This window comes from Capra hircus, chromosome 28 (assembly GCF_001704415.2).
Source record: "Capra hircus breed San Clemente chromosome 28, ASM170441v1, whole genome shotgun sequence".
Taxonomy (NCBI): Eukaryota; Metazoa; Chordata; class Mammalia; order Artiodactyla; family Bovidae; genus Capra; species Capra hircus.
The window spans coordinates 14468437-14489048 of NC_030835.1; the positions used below are offsets into that span (position 1 = coordinate 14468437).

General features: G+C 46.6%; 1 protein-coding gene and 1 long non-coding RNA gene across 3 annotated transcripts in view; both read right to left on the bottom strand.

The window, feature by feature from the left end:
• Window positions 1–7114, bottom strand: part of C28H10orf11 (chromosome 28 C10orf11 homolog) — a 1150860-nt gene extending 1143746 nt beyond the window's left edge. The window contains exons 1-2 of the mRNA XM_018042510.1: window positions 6998–7114; window positions 53–153 (exon numbers count right to left, since the gene is read on the bottom strand). Of these exons, the coding sequence (XP_017897999.1) occupies window positions 53–153; window positions 6998–7027 (131 nt within the window). The 5' untranslated portion in view covers window positions 7028–7114. The remainder of the gene's footprint in view (window positions 1–52; window positions 154–6997) is intronic.
• Window positions 8349–20612, bottom strand: part of LOC106503703 — a 29631-nt gene continuing 17367 nt past the window's right edge. Inside the window, exons 4-5 of one of the 2 annotated variants that reach the window (XR_001917420.1) lie at window positions 9580–10908; window positions 8349–8892 (exon numbers count right to left, since the gene is read on the bottom strand). This is a non-coding gene — a long non-coding RNA (uncharacterized LOC106503703). Of the gene's footprint in view, window positions 8893–9579; window positions 10909–15240; window positions 15282–20612 lie in introns of those variants that run through there. The other variant, XR_001297409.2, reaches the window with a different exon arrangement.

Consider the following 20612-nt stretch of genomic DNA (forward strand, 5'->3'; position numbering starts at 1 on the left):
ACCACGGGGCCTCGGTCTCCCAGGCCTTGTCTGTCTCATGAAGGTTACATACCTCAGAAGGTTAAAGCTCAGATCAAGCCTCTTTGCAAAGTGTCCACAGTCCCTGCCAAGGTGCTCTGGGATCTCTCTGCAGTCCTGGCCTATGTAGGACACCTGGAAATAAAAATGGAACAGAAACAATGTGGCCAACGGAAATCACCCAGCTGCTCACAGCCCTGCGCCACTGATCCAAGATTGCTTCCGCAACTTGAAACACGCGCTCCTCACACAAGAAGGCCCCATTTGTGGCTGTTTCCCTGATCAAGTCAGCTTTGGGACTTGGCTTCAGGGACTCTGCCAACAGCTCCCCTTTCTTGGTACACTTAGCACGATGGAGACTAATCCCAGCACAAGGGAAATTGGACTGAAATTGGCCGGATTCAGATGTCCAAAAAAAAAAACCAAAAAACCCCAACGTCAGAGCATGCTGATATAATCACAGCAATCAGCCTCCCACTCAGGGGCCTTCCCAACAGCTGCCCCTCGGCTCTCCTGCTCCCTCACCTCGGTGCCCCCTCCCCCAGATACCCTGTTATGCACATTACCTCAGGAAAGACACAGCAGATGCACTTACCAGCATTCAACCTGCAGGGTGCTGGAACAAATAGGGCTGGACAAGAAAACCTCCCCAGACCGCCAACCCCATCCTATTACCACCACGTATAAAACGTCCTCCGAACTCTGAACAGAGCCGACTCGAAGGCGACAGGATAACGACGGGTGGCCAGAGCTTCCAAGACTGTCCTCCAGGGAGCCCCTGGCAATCAACCCCATTCTGCTGGCAGAGGTGTTCCCTTAAGCATTCTTTCACTTACTTTTATTATTATTATTTACCTAGTGTATGCCAAAATATTAGGAGGCTGAACTGAAATTTGATCCCAAAATTTCTGACTGGGAGGTCAGAGGGCTTTCTCACTGCTCCAAGCACCGAGTTTTTGAAACCTATGTTTCCAGGTAGCAGTGAAGGCAGGACTGGCAACTAATTCCAAAACCAGTAAGACAAACCAGTGACCAGACAGCAGCGGGCCACAATACATGATGCCTTCCCACAAAAGGAGCCCATCCTCAACTGCTCAGTAGAAATTCCAGCCCATTACAAGGCTACAGCCTTGATCCTTTCCGCCTTGCAAAACTTCGCTCTTCCACATACAGACAAGACGTCCTGGAATGAGAGAGAGGTGTCCTAGGGGGTGAAGGGGTTGTGATTCCTAATTGAGAATAAGAATATGGTGGCCATCTTGCATCTTCAGTATTAGGTTAAAACGGTTAAAATTAGGTTATGAATTACTGATACTCTGACCATCACAGAACTATACAGCTGCACTTTCATATGGCTCCACCTGTGAAACAGGTCACCCTGCACCCTGGCACCCTCAATTTTTCAAGTCATCTCTCAACCCTATCCAATGGGGACCAGTTGCTGACAATATAATATCCTGTGTTCACTACCCTTCAGTAACTTCATTACTGGAAGATACAAAATGGGGAGAAAAGACAGGAAAAAAATAGCTGATTCCAATAAAATAATTTTGACCCAGGAAGATACAGACTAAAAACTAAAGGGCTGTAAGTTCAATATGGTAATCTCTCCCCTCTCTACATAAGATCCACCTCTCTTCTCGTGTAACAAATTAAGTTCTGCTTCTAAGCAGAGATAAAGGATTCTCCAGGGAGACTGGAGAATCTAGGGACTTCACTCAGCTGCTCACCATCAGCAGCTGCTTCTGCATTATATGTTCACACTGACCCCTAGGCCCATGATGCTCACCTGAAAACCTATCCCTTTTACCCATCTTGTACATAACAAAATCATTCAAGACCTCCATTATATATGCAGCAGAGAGGCTGAGCTTTCATTGTGGAAACTGAGTTCTTTCCTCATGGTTTACAAAGGATAAAATTTAGCAGGGACTCAGTCAAAATCCCTCATTCTTTATATGAGGAAACTAAGACTCCAGAGGCCTGCCCTGCATAATACATCTTCTTAAGGAGAGTCTGGAGCACATTCTGCACCAGGAATAAGGACATCCAACATGGAGGCTACGGAATTCTTAAATACGCACATGACAATGTGGATATTCTTGATCAACAAATGCCAGCTATCTATCATCATGTTTTGGCTTCAAAATGAGTCTTCCTAGCTGAAAGATCTAGAACTACTTCATGATGCCGTGTCGAAGGTCCCAGAAGAGCATTAGACCCTGCAGAAAGAGGAATATTTGCTCCCTTTTATCTTCTGTAGAATTCCACTACAGAGCAAACAAACATTAAGGAGAGTCACCACCATGAAGCATTCAACCACTCACAGCATGTCTGACAAAACTTCCATTGGCTTCTTTTATTCCATGATCTTAACATAACAGAGCGTCCCGGGTGGCTCAGCAGTAAAGAATCCCGCCTGCCAAGCAGGAGACGTGGGTTTGATCCCTGGGTCAGGAGAAGGAAATGGCAACCCACTCCAGTATTCTTGCCTGGGAAATCCAAGGAGCCTGGCAGGCTACAATCCATGGGGTCGCAGAAGAGTTGGAAATAACTGAGAGACTAAACAACAACATTACAGTATCCCAGGAGAACTAAACAAATCACAACTCGCTCCTATTTCACAGGATGAAGACTAAGTCTCCAAAGTTTACTAAGAACACCAACTTGATAAGCCATGTATATGTTTGGACCACCCTCATAGTAAATTGGAAGCTTTTTGAGATGGGAGTTAAGTCAACCATGCTGAAGGGTTCAAATTGGCTGGAAAAGGCTTAAAAGCAGCAAGCAGTCACTGCCAGGCACAGCAAATAACACTCATAATGAGAGGAGAGACTTATTTAAGAAGTGCTCCTGAGTGGAAGACATTACATCTCAGGATGTCAGGAGACTTCCTGAAGCATAGGACCACCTAACATAAAACAGGAAACTAGAAGAACCAGAACAAAAATAGCCTGTGTCTTCACCAAACAAGAGAAGGGATGTAGAGGTTAACAGATTTAAATGCCACCGAAGCAAGAGCCCACCCAAAATAAGAAGGCACTGAGTTTAGTCAATTATCTTGATTTTGAGTGAAATGAACAAAGTTTCATACTTTTAGTTTGAAATATGTAGGTAATATGTACCAAGTACGTAATACATACGTAATAGGGAATTACAATAGAAAAGGACACCATTATCGGGGAAATAAAAACATATCAAGTTCAAGACCCCTACAGAGAGGAACACCAGAAAGAAAAATAATATCTTGGCAGGATCTCCACATGTACACACACTCAGCTCCTCTGAGCAGAAGCTGCAGAAAATTACCAAACTGCAAGACACAGAAGGTTTCTCTTTGCAGTTGAGATAGTCTGGCTCACAGATTTTGGGGATGGGGGAGTGTTGTCAGTAGTCAGATTGAAAGGAGGTTATTTCAGGATGCCTGCCCCCACTTGGAGGTGAGGCATCCTTAATTTTAGATTTGCAGTACTGGAAGCTCCATGAATGGAAAGAACTCTGGTCATGAATCGACATCCCTGTGCTGCTACTTAACTAGCTGCATTACCGTGGATGGGTCACAATCTCATAGACTCTGTTTCCTTTTCTATAAACTAGTTAAACACTGCTGCTGCTGCTGCTGCTAAGTCGCTTCAGTCGTGTCCGACTCTGTGCGACCCCATAGATGGCAGCCCACCAGGCTCTGCCGACCCTGGGATTCTCCAGGCAAGAACCATTTCCTTCTCCAATACATGAAAGTGGAAAGTGAAAGTAAAGTCGCTCAGTAGCGACCCCATGGACTGTAGCCCACTAGGCTCCTCCGTCCATGGGATTTTCCAGGCAAGAGTACTGGAGTGGGTTGCCATCGCTAACCACCCCCAAAAGGTGTTAAGAATAATGTAACAACTCATATTTATTAAAAGCCTCCCACCTGGCTCTTAACTAGTCAGTTCAGTTACTCAGTGGTGTCTGACTCTTTGCGACCCCATGAACCACAGCACGCCAGGCCTCCCTGTCCATCACCAACTCCTGTAGTCCACCCAAACCCATGTTCATCAAGTCAATGATGCCATCCAACCATCTCATCCTCTGTCATCCCCTTCTCCTCCTGCCCTCAATCTTTCCCAGCATCAGGGTCTTTTCAAATAACTCAGCTCTCCACATCAGGTGGCCAAAGTATTGGAGTTTCAGCTTCAGTCCTTCCAATGAACACCCAGCACTGATCTCCTTTAGGATGGACTGGTTGGATTTCCTTGCAGTCCAAGGGACTCTCAAGAGTCTTCTCCAACACCACAGTTCAAAAGCATCAATTCTTCGGCGCTCAGCTTTTTTCATAGTCCAACTCTCACATCCATACATGACCGCTGGAAAAACCATAGCCCTGACTAGACAGACCTTTGTTCACAAAGTAGTGTCTCTACTTTTTAACGTGCTGTCTAGGCTGGCCATAACTTTCCTTCCAAGGAGTAAGTGTCTTTTAATTTCATGGCTGCAATCACCATCTGCAGTGATTTTAGAGCCCTGAAAAATAAAGTCTGACACTGTTTCCACTATTTTCCATCTATTTCCCATGAAGTGATGGGACTGGATGGCATGATCTTAGTTTTCTGAATGTTGAGGTTTAGGCCAACTTTTTCACTCTCCTCTTTCACTTTCATTAAGAGGCTCTTTAGTTCTTCACTTTCTACCATAAGGGTGGTGTCATCTGCATATCTGAGGTTATTGATACTTTAACTAGTCAATCCTCATTAAATAAGCCTATGAGTCACATTTTATCCTCATTTTATTTATGTTACAGGAATGAAATAAGTTAACATATTTAAAGCCCACAGCCTTGTCCTTGGCATCTTGTGGCCACTAGGTAGGTAGTGAATCACACCAGTGTCCCTGTGGAAGGGGTTTTTTATTCCCATGTCTCTCCGGTATGAGATAGTATCCCAATTCCAAGTCTGCATTTGTGTCTGCAATTGTATTAATGCCATTACTATAACTGTACTAAGCTGGTGGAGAAGGAAGACTGAGGCCTTCGTGCTGAATAGAAATGATGCATTCATGCCAACAGAAGGCCAAATGGAGTCAGATCCATGCTGAAACACTGTACAGAGAAAAGTGCAGGGAGGACAGCAACATCCCCAAGCATGTGGTGTTTCAGGTTTGTGCAACTCCTAAAACCCAGGGCCACAGCCGCCAGGCCACAGCAGCATTGAAAGCAGTGACCGGGTTTCAGCAAACATCATCCATTTCATTGTTTATTTTAATTTTATGGGTGTTATGGTTTTCGTTTTTACATTTAAGCCATCCCTTTTAGGGGGGTTATGGCTCTCTAAATATGAACTTAGGAAAAGTTTTATCTGGTTTTATGATTGTATACTTCAGCAATATTGAAATAAAAACAGTTAACAGTGTGGGCTCATGGGAAGTGGGTTTCCTCCCCCCACCCTTTTAGAAGGATCCCAAGTTTGAGAAGGACCATGTGATACACATTCAAGGTGCTACATCTTATAATGGCTGCAAAAGGCAGAACGTTAAAAAGACCTGAAGCCCTGAGCCACTGCTCAGGTCCACTGACCTTGCAGGTTTAGAATACAGGGCACCTATGGCACAAGGGCATTTCCCCCAACTTGCCTGCTCAGCTCTTGCCCTGGCAGCTCCATTTGTTTAAAACAGTACCCAAGGGCCCAAAATGCCTCACTCAGAGGTCACTGCCCTTGGGCTGTTTGGGATGGGCTAAAATCAAGGGGCTCAAGAGGAAAAAAAAAAAAATTGAGCTTTGGAAATAGAGGATGAGAAGGGGAAGCATAGGATGGTTGGCAGGCCCATGTCAAGTCTTCCGTGAAGCTGGAAGCAGCTACACCCAGAGACTCCTGGCTCTGAAATGCAGAGACCTAGGTTCGGAAGGCCAGGGACCCGGCTTGGGCAGAGGCCCTCTCCTCTAGCCCTTCCCTCTGCAGCCTTATTAACTCCCAGAAAGTCCCTTCTCCATGCCAGCTAAATGAGACACTTCATTTTAACCTCTTTCCCAGGCTAGTACCTCCCTGGCCTGCTAACTCTTGAACTCTAAGAAGGGAGAAACATTCCCTAAGCCCAAAGTAATCTCAAAATCTAATTGTGCCTGACACTACCTGCCTCAAGCAATCCAAGGGGAGAGCTGCAAAACCTCAGAACCATTTCTCTAGGGCATCTGGGAAAAGCAGGGGAGCAGGAGGGCCGGCTCAATCAGAGCTTATAAGGGACACCTGGCTTCTCCAGCAAGTAAAAGGCACCTGGCCCCCCAGTAGTTGAGTCCAACCCTCCAGCAATGACTAAAAACAACTAAAGTGTCTCTACAGGGCTGACAGCAAGTAAAGCTGGGTGTCTATCACCCCAGGTGGAAACTAGAGTGTTGCCATCCCCAAGGACGCCCTTAAAGTCAGGTGCCGAAATAAAACTGGAGCATCATAGCCTTCTACCGGTGTTTGATACCGGTCTAGGGTTAGGAACAGAAGCAAGTCTGCAGCGAAGCCCTGCAACCCAGCGCCTGTACGGTCGCATCGTGATCCTCAGTGTGCCTTTCAGAGGCTCCTACCTCCGTCGGCGGGAAGAAGAAAAAGAAAACTCTAAAACTACCATTTCTATTTTACAACTGCATTGGTGTAAAGACATATATATTAAAATGTTTCTTTTTTTCCCCTTCTGATTATGAAAGAAATTACAACTTTTTTGTGGACTCGAAAAAGTACCGTGGGTTGGGAGAGGTGCCCACTCCACCTGACGGAGAGGTCGGCAGGCTGGCCTCTGGTCACTGAGCGCTGGGGTTGGAGGGTCCAGGCGACCTGAGGGTCTTCCCGCCCTCTCCTCCCGCGCCGGTGCTCCCCTCAGGCCTGCCTCACTCCGCTGCTGCAGACGCAGCCCCGAGGTGGGGCACGGAGCACCCGTCTGACCTCTGGACGCCGCTCGCCCCAGAGTCCCTCCTCAGACCGACCGTGCCCAGGAGGGGGCGGGGTGGCCCCAGCGGACTTACTTGAGTTCCACTGACTACAAGCCCGGCCATGGCGACGGGGCGGGCGCGCGGTACCGAGTGCCGAGCAGGAGCGCGGTGGCGGCGGGAAGCTCGCGGCCGGCGCTTAGTTCCGCACTGGGCGGTCAGCTGACCCGGCGGAAGCCCGAGGCGCGGACCGAGCGTCGGAACCGCGGCTCGCTGTGCGCCCGCCGGTCGCCCTGGGCCGGGCCTCGCGCAGGTGAGCCTCAGCTACCGCCCCGCGCGCCGCAACAGGTGCCCGCCGCTCCTGCGCCCCGCCTGGGGCGCGGGGGAACCACCTGGCTTCTCGGCTCCCCACCCCCGGGCGTCCTAGGACCCTATGGTTCAGGAGGGGTCAAGACAACAGGAATAGGTCCCCCATCTCACGCCCAGAGCCCTGCCGCGTTGGTGGGGGCGCACGGAGGACAGTGGAGTGGGGAGGTCTCCCATCACGAGCTCCCCATCTGAACCGTTAGCCAGGAGCATGGAGAGCTAGGACTTTCCTCTGTGTCACAATCCGGATTACACAATTGTCCTCAACTGCAGGGAGGAGGGGCTTCTGGGCGGAAACTCCTCTCCCCAACTTTGAGGGGATGGGGGAAGGGGAATAGTTAAGAGATTGAAAGGATACTTGATGGAGTTTCCGTTTGCATGGGGAGCAGGAGGAAATTGAATTTTTCTGTAAGTAAAGCACTGGCTCAGCTAGTAGCACCCTACTTGACAGGAATACTCCCCGGGAAGAAGAGTCAAATGATGTTCCCAAATTTATTCTCTAATCTCACAGGGAAATGTTAAATGTGAGGCTGCAAGTCATTGGAGGAGTCAGCTCCCCACACGCATCTTCCCTGCATCTGGAAGTGAAGGGTGGCCTCTGCTGCCTCCTGTCTGGATGAAGTCAGGCCCCGTGGGTACGCAAATGGATGTCCATGCCTGTCCTCCACTGAAAGGGCCCCAATTTTCTCCATGCCTGTTTTTGCCTTCACACCTCCATCACCAGGATGCACAAAGCAATTCAGTTCAGTCGCGTCCAGCTCTTTGCAACCTCATGGATACTCAAACTCATGTTCATCAAGACGTTGATGCCACCCAACCATCTCATCCTCTGTGGTCCCCTTCTCCTCCCGCCTTTGATCTTTCCCAGCATCAGGGTCTTTTCAAATGAGTCAGTTCTTTGCATCAGGTGGCCAAAGTATTTGAGTTTCAGCTTCAGCTGAATATTCAGTGAATATTCAGGACTGATCTCCTTCAGAATGGACTGGTTGGATCTCCTTGCAGTCCAAGGGACTCTCAAGAGTCTTCTCCAACACCGCAGTTCAAAAGCATCAATTCTTAGGCATTCAGCTTTCTTTATGGTCCAACTCTCACATCCATACATGACTACTGGGAAAACCGTATCTTTGGACAGACTTTTGCTGGCAAAAAAATTACCAGATTCCAGTTCAATTTCATGTATTACCCATGCCCTATTGCAACTGAGAGCCAGCCCAACAGTTACTAGCCTTTCCACCCTGCTTCTTTAATACCAATGGGCATAGGCACCATTTGAACAGAGAAGGGAAAACTGACTCCTGACACGCCAGACTCCAGGTCTCATGGGCATTGCAAGTACCTCAGTTCAGTAGACTTATTGATGACTGTAGCTTCCCACCTCCATCAAAGAGGGTGTTCACAGGCCTTTTCATTGTTCCCGTTTTATTACTCCATAGATCTAAACCTTAGATCTTAGAAAGCCCTAGTTGTTCAGTTGATGATGATGGTTATAATGGTGGTTCAGCATTTTGTGGCCATCACAGTTCTCTCTCAGGCGTGGTGCTAATGCATCGTAACATGCATCTTTATTGTCAGCATTCTGATGAGTGGGGGTGACTTCTGAGGGTTGACCCGCCTGCCCTTTCTCTCTGTTGGAAGGAGCAGACACAGTAAAGTAGAGCTGTAAGAACATAGACTTGGTTGTGTTTACTTTGGGGGGCTCCAGGAAATGCTGTAACAAAAGGCCTCACTGGCCAAATAAGCAAGCTTGCCCTCAAGAGATAAGGGGGATCAAAGGGAATCTTCCAGGCCTCCTGCCCCAGGCCAGCTCCTCCAGCTCCTCCCTCCTTCTCTGCTGGACACACCCTCTCTGGTCCATTGTCTTTTGTCTGCCTTTCCTGTCTGAAAAAGAGGAAGTGATACTCTGCCCTCCCGGGGGAACTTTCCCCTTGGCCTTCCTAAAAGGGCATTGACCCAAAGGAGACAACACGTGGAAATAAACTGAAACCTACTCAGAAATGAAACTGGAACCCCACTCTTCCCTCCCACCAGGAGGAGGGTGCCTAAGGTCATTTCATCCATGCCCCTACCTCCATACATGGCTGTGTCTTCTGAGCACAGAAAGTCTGTTCTGCAGACCCTATCCACCAGTGACACCAACGTCAAGCAGGGGTCTTTGCCACTTTTCCAAACCCCCTCACTGCAGTTCCCTTCTCTACAGAGCCCCAGGGATATCATTCTAAAAGCTGGATTTGACCCTACCTGAAATCTTTCAATGGCTTCCTCCCAGTCTAATAATACAGCCCAAAATCTTGAGCCCCATTCATCATACTTACGTCCCTCAGACCTTTTATATCCCATCAACCTTTGCCTCTCCGGCCTCCTTTCTTGCTTGTGCCATCCTCTGCTTGCCTTTTAGCTGTTGGTTTTGCCTCAAATGCCTCTCCAACCACTCGTCTCCACTAAGTGAACACACTGGGAAGGCCAGTTGACTCCGGGGAGAGAACATTGGGAAATCACAAAGAACAAAGTTCAAGACAGCTCATATTAAAGTGGGCTTTAATGTTAGAAATGTAAATTGATGACAACAGGGAGCTATTGAAAGTTACACAGCAGAGTAAAAATTTGTTTAATGTAGTGAAGGAGGGCTCCTCTAGGAACAGATTGGATTCACCTCTCCTTACTCCCCTCAGCTTTGGGAAGTTAATCTTCAGAACAGAGGAACAAGGAGAAGGAGCAGGAGGGAGAGGAGAAGGAGAAAAAGTATCTATCTCTGAACCGAGGAAGACTGGAAGAGTGAGCAGGGCGGGGACATTCTTCTACCTCATCACCTTCTTAACCAAAAAGGGAAGTTTCTTCAGGTAACATGGACCTGCCCTTGGGAGGGGAGAGAGCAAACTCATCCAGCTGGCCCAGAAGTGGGCAAATGATTTCTTTGGAACACAAGGAGTTTGCAGAAATCAACAGAGAGGCTGAGTCTTATTGGGGTTTCTCCCTGCATAAAGCGCTTCCTGTCCCTGCCCCAGGAGCACCAAGGGGAAGGGAAGGTTCATGTAGTCATCTGGGTTCATGCCATTCCTCAGCCAAGAGAGAGGGAGCTGGAGGACTCCCTGCCTCACCCATTTATATCACAGCCCCTCTGCCCCGGTTTCCAAAGGCTAGGCCCCATGCCAGGCACTGGGGGCACTCATGACACAGACACACCCTCCAGGAAAGAGGTTCATACTCAGACATTTAAGGTAATACATCAACACGAAGTGCTCTAATTGGGGTCCTATCTTCTGAAACCAAAGGTGAGACATGTAGCCCAATTTGTTCAGTACACTCAAGACGACCATAGGACAGAAAGTTCAAATCAAACCTGGGCTAAATTCTGAAGTTCTAACATATGTATATGGAGAGTGAGAAGGCTCAACACGCATAACTGGATACTTCCTTATCGCCTTGATGAAGAGGGCGATATTTTATTCCTACTGTCATCTTTGTTATTATTATTATTCTTTGGCAGACGAGGCCTTTTCCCCTAGAGTCCTTCCTCTGTCACATTCCTGGGGACAGAAAGGAAAATCCTGTTTATTTCCAATCAAGGGAGTTGATTCTAGGGTCGGCCAGAACCAGAGAAACAGGAACTGATTCCTTAATCTTCCAACTCCGTGTATCAGCAGCTGAAAGAAAGACAGGGGCCAGTTAACAAAGTTTTATTCACATTCCTCCCTATCCTTAACTGAATTTCTGTTCGGCCTGGCCTCATTTCTTTCAGGCCCAGCCTCTGAGCAGGTTAAGATGGCTGCTGTAATTAATCACAACCCAGCCCCTAGTTCAGACTCACCACATTCAGATTTCAATTAAAAAAAAAAAAAAAAAGGGCAGGATGTCTGCATACAAAATGCTCTTTGTTGCTGAAGCAGACTCATTTCAGCCTAAAAGGGGTTGGGGAAGTAGAGGAAAGAGGGGAGTTTTCCAGGGCCCTCTTGGCAGTTTGTGCACACTAGTGAGGCGACTTGAGGATGATCTATACTTCAGAACACCTCTCTGCTTTCCCATTCTGAACAATTCAATTGTTTCATGTATATTAAATGTCATCATAATGTCTGGCATGAGTATTCGTTGCACAGATATTACTTTATTGTTATTATTTACTAGTATCCTAATTATAATTACTATTATTTAATTCTCAGCACCTCTGATTTCCCTTCTCTTTAGTTCGTAAAAGGGTCTGTTGTTATCTCTCTACTGAAGTGCAAATATCCACCAGGAGCAGAGAAGGGAGCAGGTTTGGGGAAGGGATGTGGGAAGGAGCTTCTGCTTTTCTTCTGTGATTTCTGCGACCTGCACTTACTACTTTCATAATTAAAGACAAGATAGGAGGAGACCAGCAGGGAAATAAATAAGAATTTACAAATGAGACTGCTATCTGGTGATGTCTTAGCATTATTTTCACAAATCCTGAAGACAGCAGTGAAAAGCAAATCATATTCCCCAATTTGCCTGGAACTTGCCAGATACTCCAGGTCCTTAGCTGAGCGCAGGAGAGAGTCATCCCTGATGTGGCGACAGGGGTTCAGATTTGGAAAGGGAAAGGAATCCTTGACCAGACGACACTGTTCAGCTTTATACTGGCCAGTGGGGAAGAAGGGAGCAGGGTCTAAGGCCCAGTGATCCTTCCAGAATCCCAGCTTGGCTTGGCGAGTTTCTGCCACTTAGAGGAAAAACCTCCCCCAACTTCAATTAATTATATATAGAACTCACAAGAGAACGACAAATATCATGTGATATTGCTTATATATGGAATCTTTAAAAAGGATACAAATGAACTTATTTGCAAAACTGAAACAGAGTTACAGATATAGAAAATAAACTTATCGAAGGAAGGGGGAGGGATAAACGGGAAGATTGGGATCGACACATTCATACTACTATATATAAAATATATAACTAATAACACAGGCAACTCTACTCAGTATTCTGTGATGGCCTATATGGGAAAATAGTCTTAAAAAGAGTGGACATATGTATTTGCATATGAGATTCACTTTGCTGTATACCTGAAACTGGGCTTCCCTGGCCGCTCAGTGGTAAAGAATCCACCTGTGAATGCAGAAGACGCAGGTTTGATCCCTAGGTCAAGAAGATCCCCTGCAGGAGGAAATGGCAACCCAGTCCAGTATTCTTGCCCAGGAAATCCCATGGATAGAGGAGCCTGGCAGGTTACAGTCCATAGGGCTGCAAAAGAGTTGGGACACGTCTAAGCGACTAAACAACAAATACCACCTGCAAGTAACATGACCCTGTAAATCAGTTATACCTCAGGAAAAATTTTAAAAAATGAGACGTCAGGCTTGTCACTTTGAAAAAAGCATGTGAAAGTCAGAAAATGAGATTCTGATTCAGTAGGTGGTGCCCTAGCATCTCTTATTTTTCTCAGGTACTTCAAGTAGTGAGGACTTGTAATCATCCAAACTCACTGTGGCTTCAGAAGTCATCTGCTCCAGCTACTGATGTGGGAACCAAGGCTGAGAGAGTAAAAGGAAGCAGCCCAAGGTCACCCAGCCAATGAGCAGCAGACCCCAGGCCAGCGCTGTGATCTTCGGAACAAAATAAAACAGAATTCCTCCTAAGTCCCAGTAAGAACAGGATAAAGAGACAGGAGGAGCGCCAGAAAGATGCCATTTCACATCTAATCACTTCTTGTCACGTTGTAACCATTTTCCTCATATGGAGCCCCACGCTGATGGATCAGAAATAACATTTTCAAAGTTATATCTGCAAGGAAATGGCTATTAATGTTCTTCCTCTCCTTTTAGAGTGCTGAGGAATACATATTAATTTTCTCTCTACTTATATTGCCTATTTGCAAATTGTATTCACTACCCAGTGCTCCAATTTGTCCTACCCATGAAGAGATTAGGATGAATAAATGTGTTCCTGGAAAGAAAAGAAAAGAAAGAATTTGTCACTGAGATTTATTTTTATAATTATTTACAGGGATTATTTTAGAATATATGGGGGCAATAATAATAATGTACATGCAAGAGTTCTGGCATAATTTACCAATATTAATTCTGTGTCTCTTCTCACTTCTTTGAAAGGAACCTCAGCTCTCTCTGCAGCTCTGAGCCAGGGGCCAAAGAGGTGGCAGCTACACCTGACCTCACTGGTGCTGAGGGTGAGATGAAGGGCTGGTCATGCCTTAGAGTGGCCAATGCCCTGGCCTAGAAGTCCTGGGTTCAAGACCTAGCTTTGTACCAGCCAGCTGGGAGCCCATGCAGAATCTTTCACTCCTAATATCCTCAGTTTCCTTAAATGTAAATTAATGAATCTAAGAAACTATTTATTAGTAAAATAAAAATACAAGTTAAGTAGGACTTCCCTGGTGGCTCAGTGGGTAAAGAATTTGCCTGCAATGCAGGAGACCTGGGTTTAATCCCTGGGTTGGGAAGATCTCCTAGAAAAGGGAACGGCTCCCCTCTCCAGTATTCTGGCCTGAAGAATTCCATGGACTGTATAGTCCATAGGGTCACAAAGAGTCAGACACAACTGAGCAACTCGCACACATCACACACATAAGTAGGTACAGCTCCCCAAAATAAGGAGAATGTCAATAAATTTCCTGAGCACCTACTACACGACAGGCACCAGGGGCAGAACAAGGACCAAGACAAAGACAGTCCTTACTCCCACGAGGTTTACACAGAAGACACAGGTAACAAGCAGATAAATAATACAATTTCACATATGTGAAATACATAATTTCAGGTAGCACTGACATCTGCTATAAAGACAAAAGTAGACAATGTGATAAAGAGTGGGGGCGGGGTGCTAATTTGGGGGGACGCAAACCTCACAGCTTCAGATGGCTGTGGGGTGTTCTGGGGAGGCTTGTCTAAGGGGAGCAATATTGCAGCCGAAGTCTGAATAGTAAGATGGGGCCAGCAATGAGAAGACTTGGTAGAAGGGTTTTCCAGGCAGAGGAACAGCAAATGCAAAAGCTCTGAGTGTTCTCCCAGTGTTGTGCCGTCGTGTTCTCACTCTGCTGTGCTTGCGTGGTGAACCTGAACTCAAGTGCTTCCAAGGGCAGAGTGTCACCCCAACCAGAAAGATGAGTACCCAAGATAGCCGCTCCAGGCTTTGGATGGCTCCTCAGCTTCAGAGCACAGGTGGGCCGAGGCTTCAAGATGCTGCAGCCAGAAGCAGAGACAGGCACAGGCACACAGAAGTTTGGCAGCCCTATGAAGCACCTGCAGTCTTCTTGGAGAAGAAAACACAGAAGGATCACTGACCTTGATAGATGACTACACTGGCACAGACTCTCACAGACATACAAGTAAGCACACAAACACACACAAACAGACCTAAGTGCATTCACAAGAGACTCATGCCAATGCTAGATTCATGGATTCCATCTCGTGGTTGTGATCTAAGCCCTGAACCCCAATCTGAGACACACCTTGGTTGCCCATATACTGCAATAGCTATTCTGGCAGGCAAAGAATACAGACACTTTAGATTTTTGGTACTTGTTTTAGGTGTCTTTTTTTTTTTTTTTTTGGCCATACTGCATGGCCTGTGGGATCTTGGTTCCACAACCAGGGATCGAATTGGTGGCCCCTGCAGTAGAAGCATGGAGTCCTAACCTCTGGACCACCAGGGAACTCCCAAATTATTGGTACTTGAACTCGGAGGGTTTATAGCTTATCCTGAGGTAATGGAAATTCATTCACTCAATTCATTTATTCAAAAATATTTATTGAGTGCTGGCTGTATACTTGACACTAACGTCGGGACAAGGCAGTACAGAAAATGAAGTTTCTACTCTTGCGGAGCTTACTGTCGGTAGTAGCAGCGGTAGTGTTAAGTCACTCAGTTGTGTCCGACTCTGCGATCTCATAGACTGCAGCCTGCCAGGCTTCTCTATCCATGGAATTCTCCAGGTAAGAATACTGGAGTGGATTATCATTCCCTTCTCCAGAGGATCTTCCCGATCCAGGGATTGAACCCAGGTCTGCTACGTTACAGGCAGATTCTTCACCATTTGAGCCTTAGTGGAGGTAGATATAAAAAAGAAAATACAGGATATGTCAGGCGGTGCTAAGTAAGAGAAAAATACAGCAGAGAAGGGGGATAAAAAGTACCAGGGGTAGGCAATCCAGTGGTTAAGACTTCACGCTTTCACTGCAGGGGGATGGTTTCGATCCCTGGTCAGGGAACTAAGATCCCACACGCCACATGGTTCAACAAAAAAGAAAAGTGTTAGGGGTACATAGGGTGATCAGAAGGCCCCACTAAGAAAGTGGCATTTAGGCCAAGACTTGCAGGAAGTAAGGGAGAACCAGGTGGACATCTAGGAGAAAAATGTTCCAGGCAGCCAGAACAGCAAGTGCCAAGTCCCTGCCAAGCAGGCCTTGGCAGGTCTGGGAAACAGCAAACACGTCAGAGTGGCTGAAGTGGAGTGAGCAAGGGCAAAAACAGCAGTCAGGGAAATCGCAGGGCAGGATTAGGGTGGGGATGGGGGCAGACCATCTATCACCTGACAGACTGAAGCTGGGACTTGGCCTTGCTCTCCAAGATGGGGATAAGGAGGCATGAGCGGAGGACCCACACTTTGTAAGTATTGTTCTGGCTACTGTATTTAGAACGGACCAGGGAAGGGAAGGGCAGAAGCAGGGAAACCAAACAGCAGCCTACGGCGAGAATCCTCGAGACAGGGAACAGGACCCTAATGCATCTTGAAGATGGCATGAACAGAATTTCCTGGTGGATATGACATGGAGGGTATGAGAAACACTGGAGTCAAGGCTAAGTCCAAGATTTTGACCTGAGCAACTAGAAGGATGGAGCTGTCACACTGAAATGGATGAGCAAATTAAGGGAAGCAGGGAGTCGGGATCACTTGACCTGAGAAGTTTGATACGACTTTGAGACAGAGAAGTGGAAATGTCAAGGAGAAAGTGGAACATATGAAAGTGAAGGAAACAGATCTGTACCAGAGTTAGAAATTTCAGAGTCCTCAGCTTTTAGATGTCATTTAAAGCCACAGGAGAGGAGAGAGAGCTGAAGATTGGGCCCTAGAGTACTAACAGCTAGAAGTCAAGGAAAAGGGGAGGAACCACAGAGAGCCTGAGAGTGAGCAGCTGGAGAGGTAAGGACAAACCAAAAGCAAGTCAGACCCCAGAAGCCAAAGAGGGAAAGTGATCAAAGGGACGGAGTTCGAGCATGATGACCAATTCAGTCAAGGATCACCAGAGGCTGTTAAAAGCAGTGGGTAAACAGGAAATTCACATGGTCTCCAAGTATCATTCCACAGATTGCCTATAAATTACAAAGGGAAAAGTACCTTTACACTGCAGAGATCTGGCAGTCACCACCTACCCCAAGAGTTCAAAGCTGGCGTCCAGTGATGAGACAACCGGACAATACAGACCTCTGATGTGATACAAGAGGAAGTACACACCGCCCACAGGCTGTTCTTGCCCAAATATCTGGCCAGAATCTATTCACGAGGAAGCAGACAGGTCAAAACGTGGAACATTCTTTAAGACAATGGTTCTAACTTGGAGGGTATTATGCTTGGTGGAATATGTCAGACAGAGAAATACAAATATTGTACCTTATCACTCACCTATGGAATCTAAAAAATAAACTAGTGAATATTTTTTAAAAAAGAAACAGAGTACAGATATAAAAGAACAAACTAGTGGTTACCAGTGGGGAGAGAGAAGCAGGGAGTGGGGAAGATCAAGGCAGGGAATTCAGAGGAACAAACAACTATGTATAAAATAAATAAGCTATAAGGATATATGTACAGCACAGAGAATACAGCCAAATTTTTAATAATTAAAAATGGAACATAATCTTTAAATTTGTGAATTACTATATTGTACACTTGAGACTTATTACAATATTATAAATGAACTATATCTCAATTTTTAAAAATTTAAAAAAAAAAGACCTTGGGATTAGACTGTCCGAAATGTCATATCGTGGGGCCAAAAGGGGGGCTGAGTATTCTAGATTAAAATGCACTAAAGAGAAATGACAACCAAAAGCAATGCATGATCTTTTACTGGCTATTAGAACTAGGGGGAAAAACTAAAAAGACATTTCAGATCATTGGAAATGTTTTAATCAGAACCTTTTAACAATTATATTAAATTAACATCACTTTTCTCAGGTGTGCTAATTGTACTGAAGTTTCATAAGAGAATGTTCTCTCCTTAAGAGATGTGAGCTGAAGAAATCAAGATAAACATCAAGATGCCTACAGCTTGCATATGATTTGGGATTGGAGGAAAATGTGTGTGTGTGTAGGAGAGAGAGAGAGAAAATGACACGTTACATGGTAACATTAAGAGCTAAAGAGTCTAGGTGAAGGCACTGGGCATTCATCATCCTGTTCTTAAATTTTTCATAAGTTTGCAATTTTTTTGTAAATAAAATAATGGAATAAAGAAGGAGTGATTAACCTGTCCAGTGCTACTAAAGGTCAAGTAAATTGAGGACAGAGAATTCACCATTGGGTGTAACAACAGGGAGGTCACTGGTGACCTTGCAGATAGGAAGAGAGCAGAAGTGGGCAAAGCCCAAATCATAAAGAGCTGAACAGACCCCACTGTGAACACAGCAGGAGAAAAGTGGTCATGTTTGTGTTGGAGGACCACTGGGCTCACAGTGAGGGGAAGGACAGATCAGGCGGGGGCGAGCAGGGACAGGAGAATGTCCTCACAGACTCTGAAAGGACACTCCCACCTCATGAAGGGTGGTGGGGGCCTGACAGGGGAGACTGCAAAAAGACTGCAGCCCAACTGCCAAGAGCTGATGTCTGCTGGGAGTCAGGGGGGAGGGAGCCAAGACGGTGCCATTCACCAGAATAACGGGTTGGAAAGGGGCAGAGAGGCCAGATGCATTTAGAAGTCTACAAATTCACAAAGACACACTCACCCCAATGCTCACAGCAGCACTATTCACAATAGACAAGACATGGAAAAAACCGAAAGGTCCATCAACAGAGGAATGGGTAAAGAAGATGTGGTGCCTACACAGAACGGAACATCACTCGGCCACAAAATAGGACATGATGCCATTTGCAGCAACATGGGAGCAACTGGAGGGCATCCCACCAAGCGAAGTAAGTGAGAGAAAGACAAATGTCTCCTGGTATCACCTACACGTGGAATCTAAACTATGACACCACTGAACCTATCCATGACACAGAAACAGACTCACAGAGAGAGCAGACCCGTGCCTGCCAAGGCGGATGGTACAAAAGACTGAGGTTAGCAGATGAAAGCCTTTGCATACAGAATGGATAAACAACAAGGTCCTGCTGTATAAGACGGAGAGCTGTATTCAGTATCATATGATAAATCATACTGGAAAAGAACATACCAAAAAGAATGTATTATATATATGTATAACTGAATCACTTTCCTGTACAGCAGTAATAACACAATACTGTATATCAATCATACTTCAGTTTTTAAAATAATAATAAGATAGGGTCTACACACAGTGCGCCCTCCTCTGAGGAAAGCAGGAGACGGGACATGCGCGTGACAGGAACGTGAGTGCAGCACACTCGAGGCCCTGGCGAGCCACTCCTATCGCACTCCACACCTGCCCTCCGAGCCAAGCTCAGAGTGCTGGGGGCTGCGACTATGGTGTGACAGTGATCTGGCGGCACCTCTGTTCATAGTCTCCTCGTCCTGGAGAATTCCTCTCCCCAGACCACTTCCAAGCACTGCTCACCTTGTTGACAAGTGTTCTCCAATGTTCCAACCCTCGATGACTGCTTTGGGGTCTGAAACATCATTAAGAGGTGCTCGGCACTGACGCCTGCAACTTGATGTTGTTATGTACGTTCATTTCTGCCACTATCTTCCCAACTAGGTGGTTAGCTCCTTGACTGTAGGGAACCCAGTTAAAATTTCAAAATACTCTCAGCCTTGCCCAGAAGAGGTGACCTATAAACTGGGAAACGGAGAAGGAGAACGACAGAGGCAGGGAGACGATGAAGGCCGACACTTAACATGCCCCCTAACGGCTCACCGTGCTGACTCCCAGACATGGGGGCCACTTCTACCTGTCTGAGGGGAGCCTCTAAGAGGCCACTGCTGCCAGCGCCCCCAGTTCCTAAGTCAGAACCTCTGGTAGGAAGCCTCCCAGAAACAGCCCACGGTGCTCTCTCCCAAACAGCCCACGGTGCTCTCTCCCAAAGCTGTTTGCAGTAAGTGACTCACCCAATTAAGAGCATCTACATAACAAAGCCTCACCGGGCTGCAGAGGTCATGCAGACTGTGAAGTGCATCTTTAGTGCCTGCGTAGAAGGTTCACTAATTACCAGTCATTTCCACCCCTCAAGAGCCTGTCAGCCTTTGAGATGCAGGGGATAAAAGAATCCCCAAATTCCCACCCCACACCAATCACTCCTCCGTCTCCAACCCGCCCCTGCATTTCAAACCTGTGACTAATTAAGTACCAGGGATGGGCCTCTGCCCACCTGGCTCAGTGCCTGGAGGAAGGCAGGAGAGGAAAGAGGTTGCCTCCGATGGGGAGCAGGTTTTAGTAAAAGGAAACTGAAGGGGCAAGGGAGCAAGGAGAGTCCTGACAGCACTGCCTCCTCTCCGTTAAACGAACAGAACTTGTATTGTTTTACCTCTGTTTTTAAAGGTGATAAGTTGGCTCAGAGGTTAAAGCGTCTGCCTCCAATGCGGGAGACCCGGGTTCGATCCCTGGAGAAGGAAATGGCAATCCACTCCAGTATTCTTACCTGGAGAATCCCATGGATGGAGAAGCCTAGTAGGTTATAGTCCACAGGGTCACAAAGAGTTGGACACAACTGAGCGACTTCACCTTACCTAAGGGCTTCCCTCATAGATCGGTTGGTAAAGAATTCGCCCACAATGCATGAGATTCTGGTTCGATTCCTGGGTCAGGAAGATCCCCTGGAGAAGCGATAGGCTACCCACTCCAGTATTCTTTGGCTTCCCTGGTGGCTCAGATGGTAAAGAATCTGCCTGCAATGTGGGAAACCTGGGTTCGATCCCTGGGTCGGGAAGATCCCCTGGAGGACATGGCAACACACTCCTGTATTCTTGCCAGGAGAATCCCCATGGACAGAAGAGCCTGGCGGGCTACAGTCCATAGGATCACAGAGTCAGACACGGCTGAGCGACTCAGGACAACACAGCATAACGGTGATAAGTGTCTGCGGTAGAGCCTACAGTGAGCAGGTAAGAAGAAAGCTAAACTCACTCATAATTCCACCCACTAAGGTGACCAGATGTTGGTCACATAAACACCTTACAGCCTGCTTTCTAGATGACATGCATTTTTAAATTTTTATTTATTTACTTATTTTTGGCCACAGAGC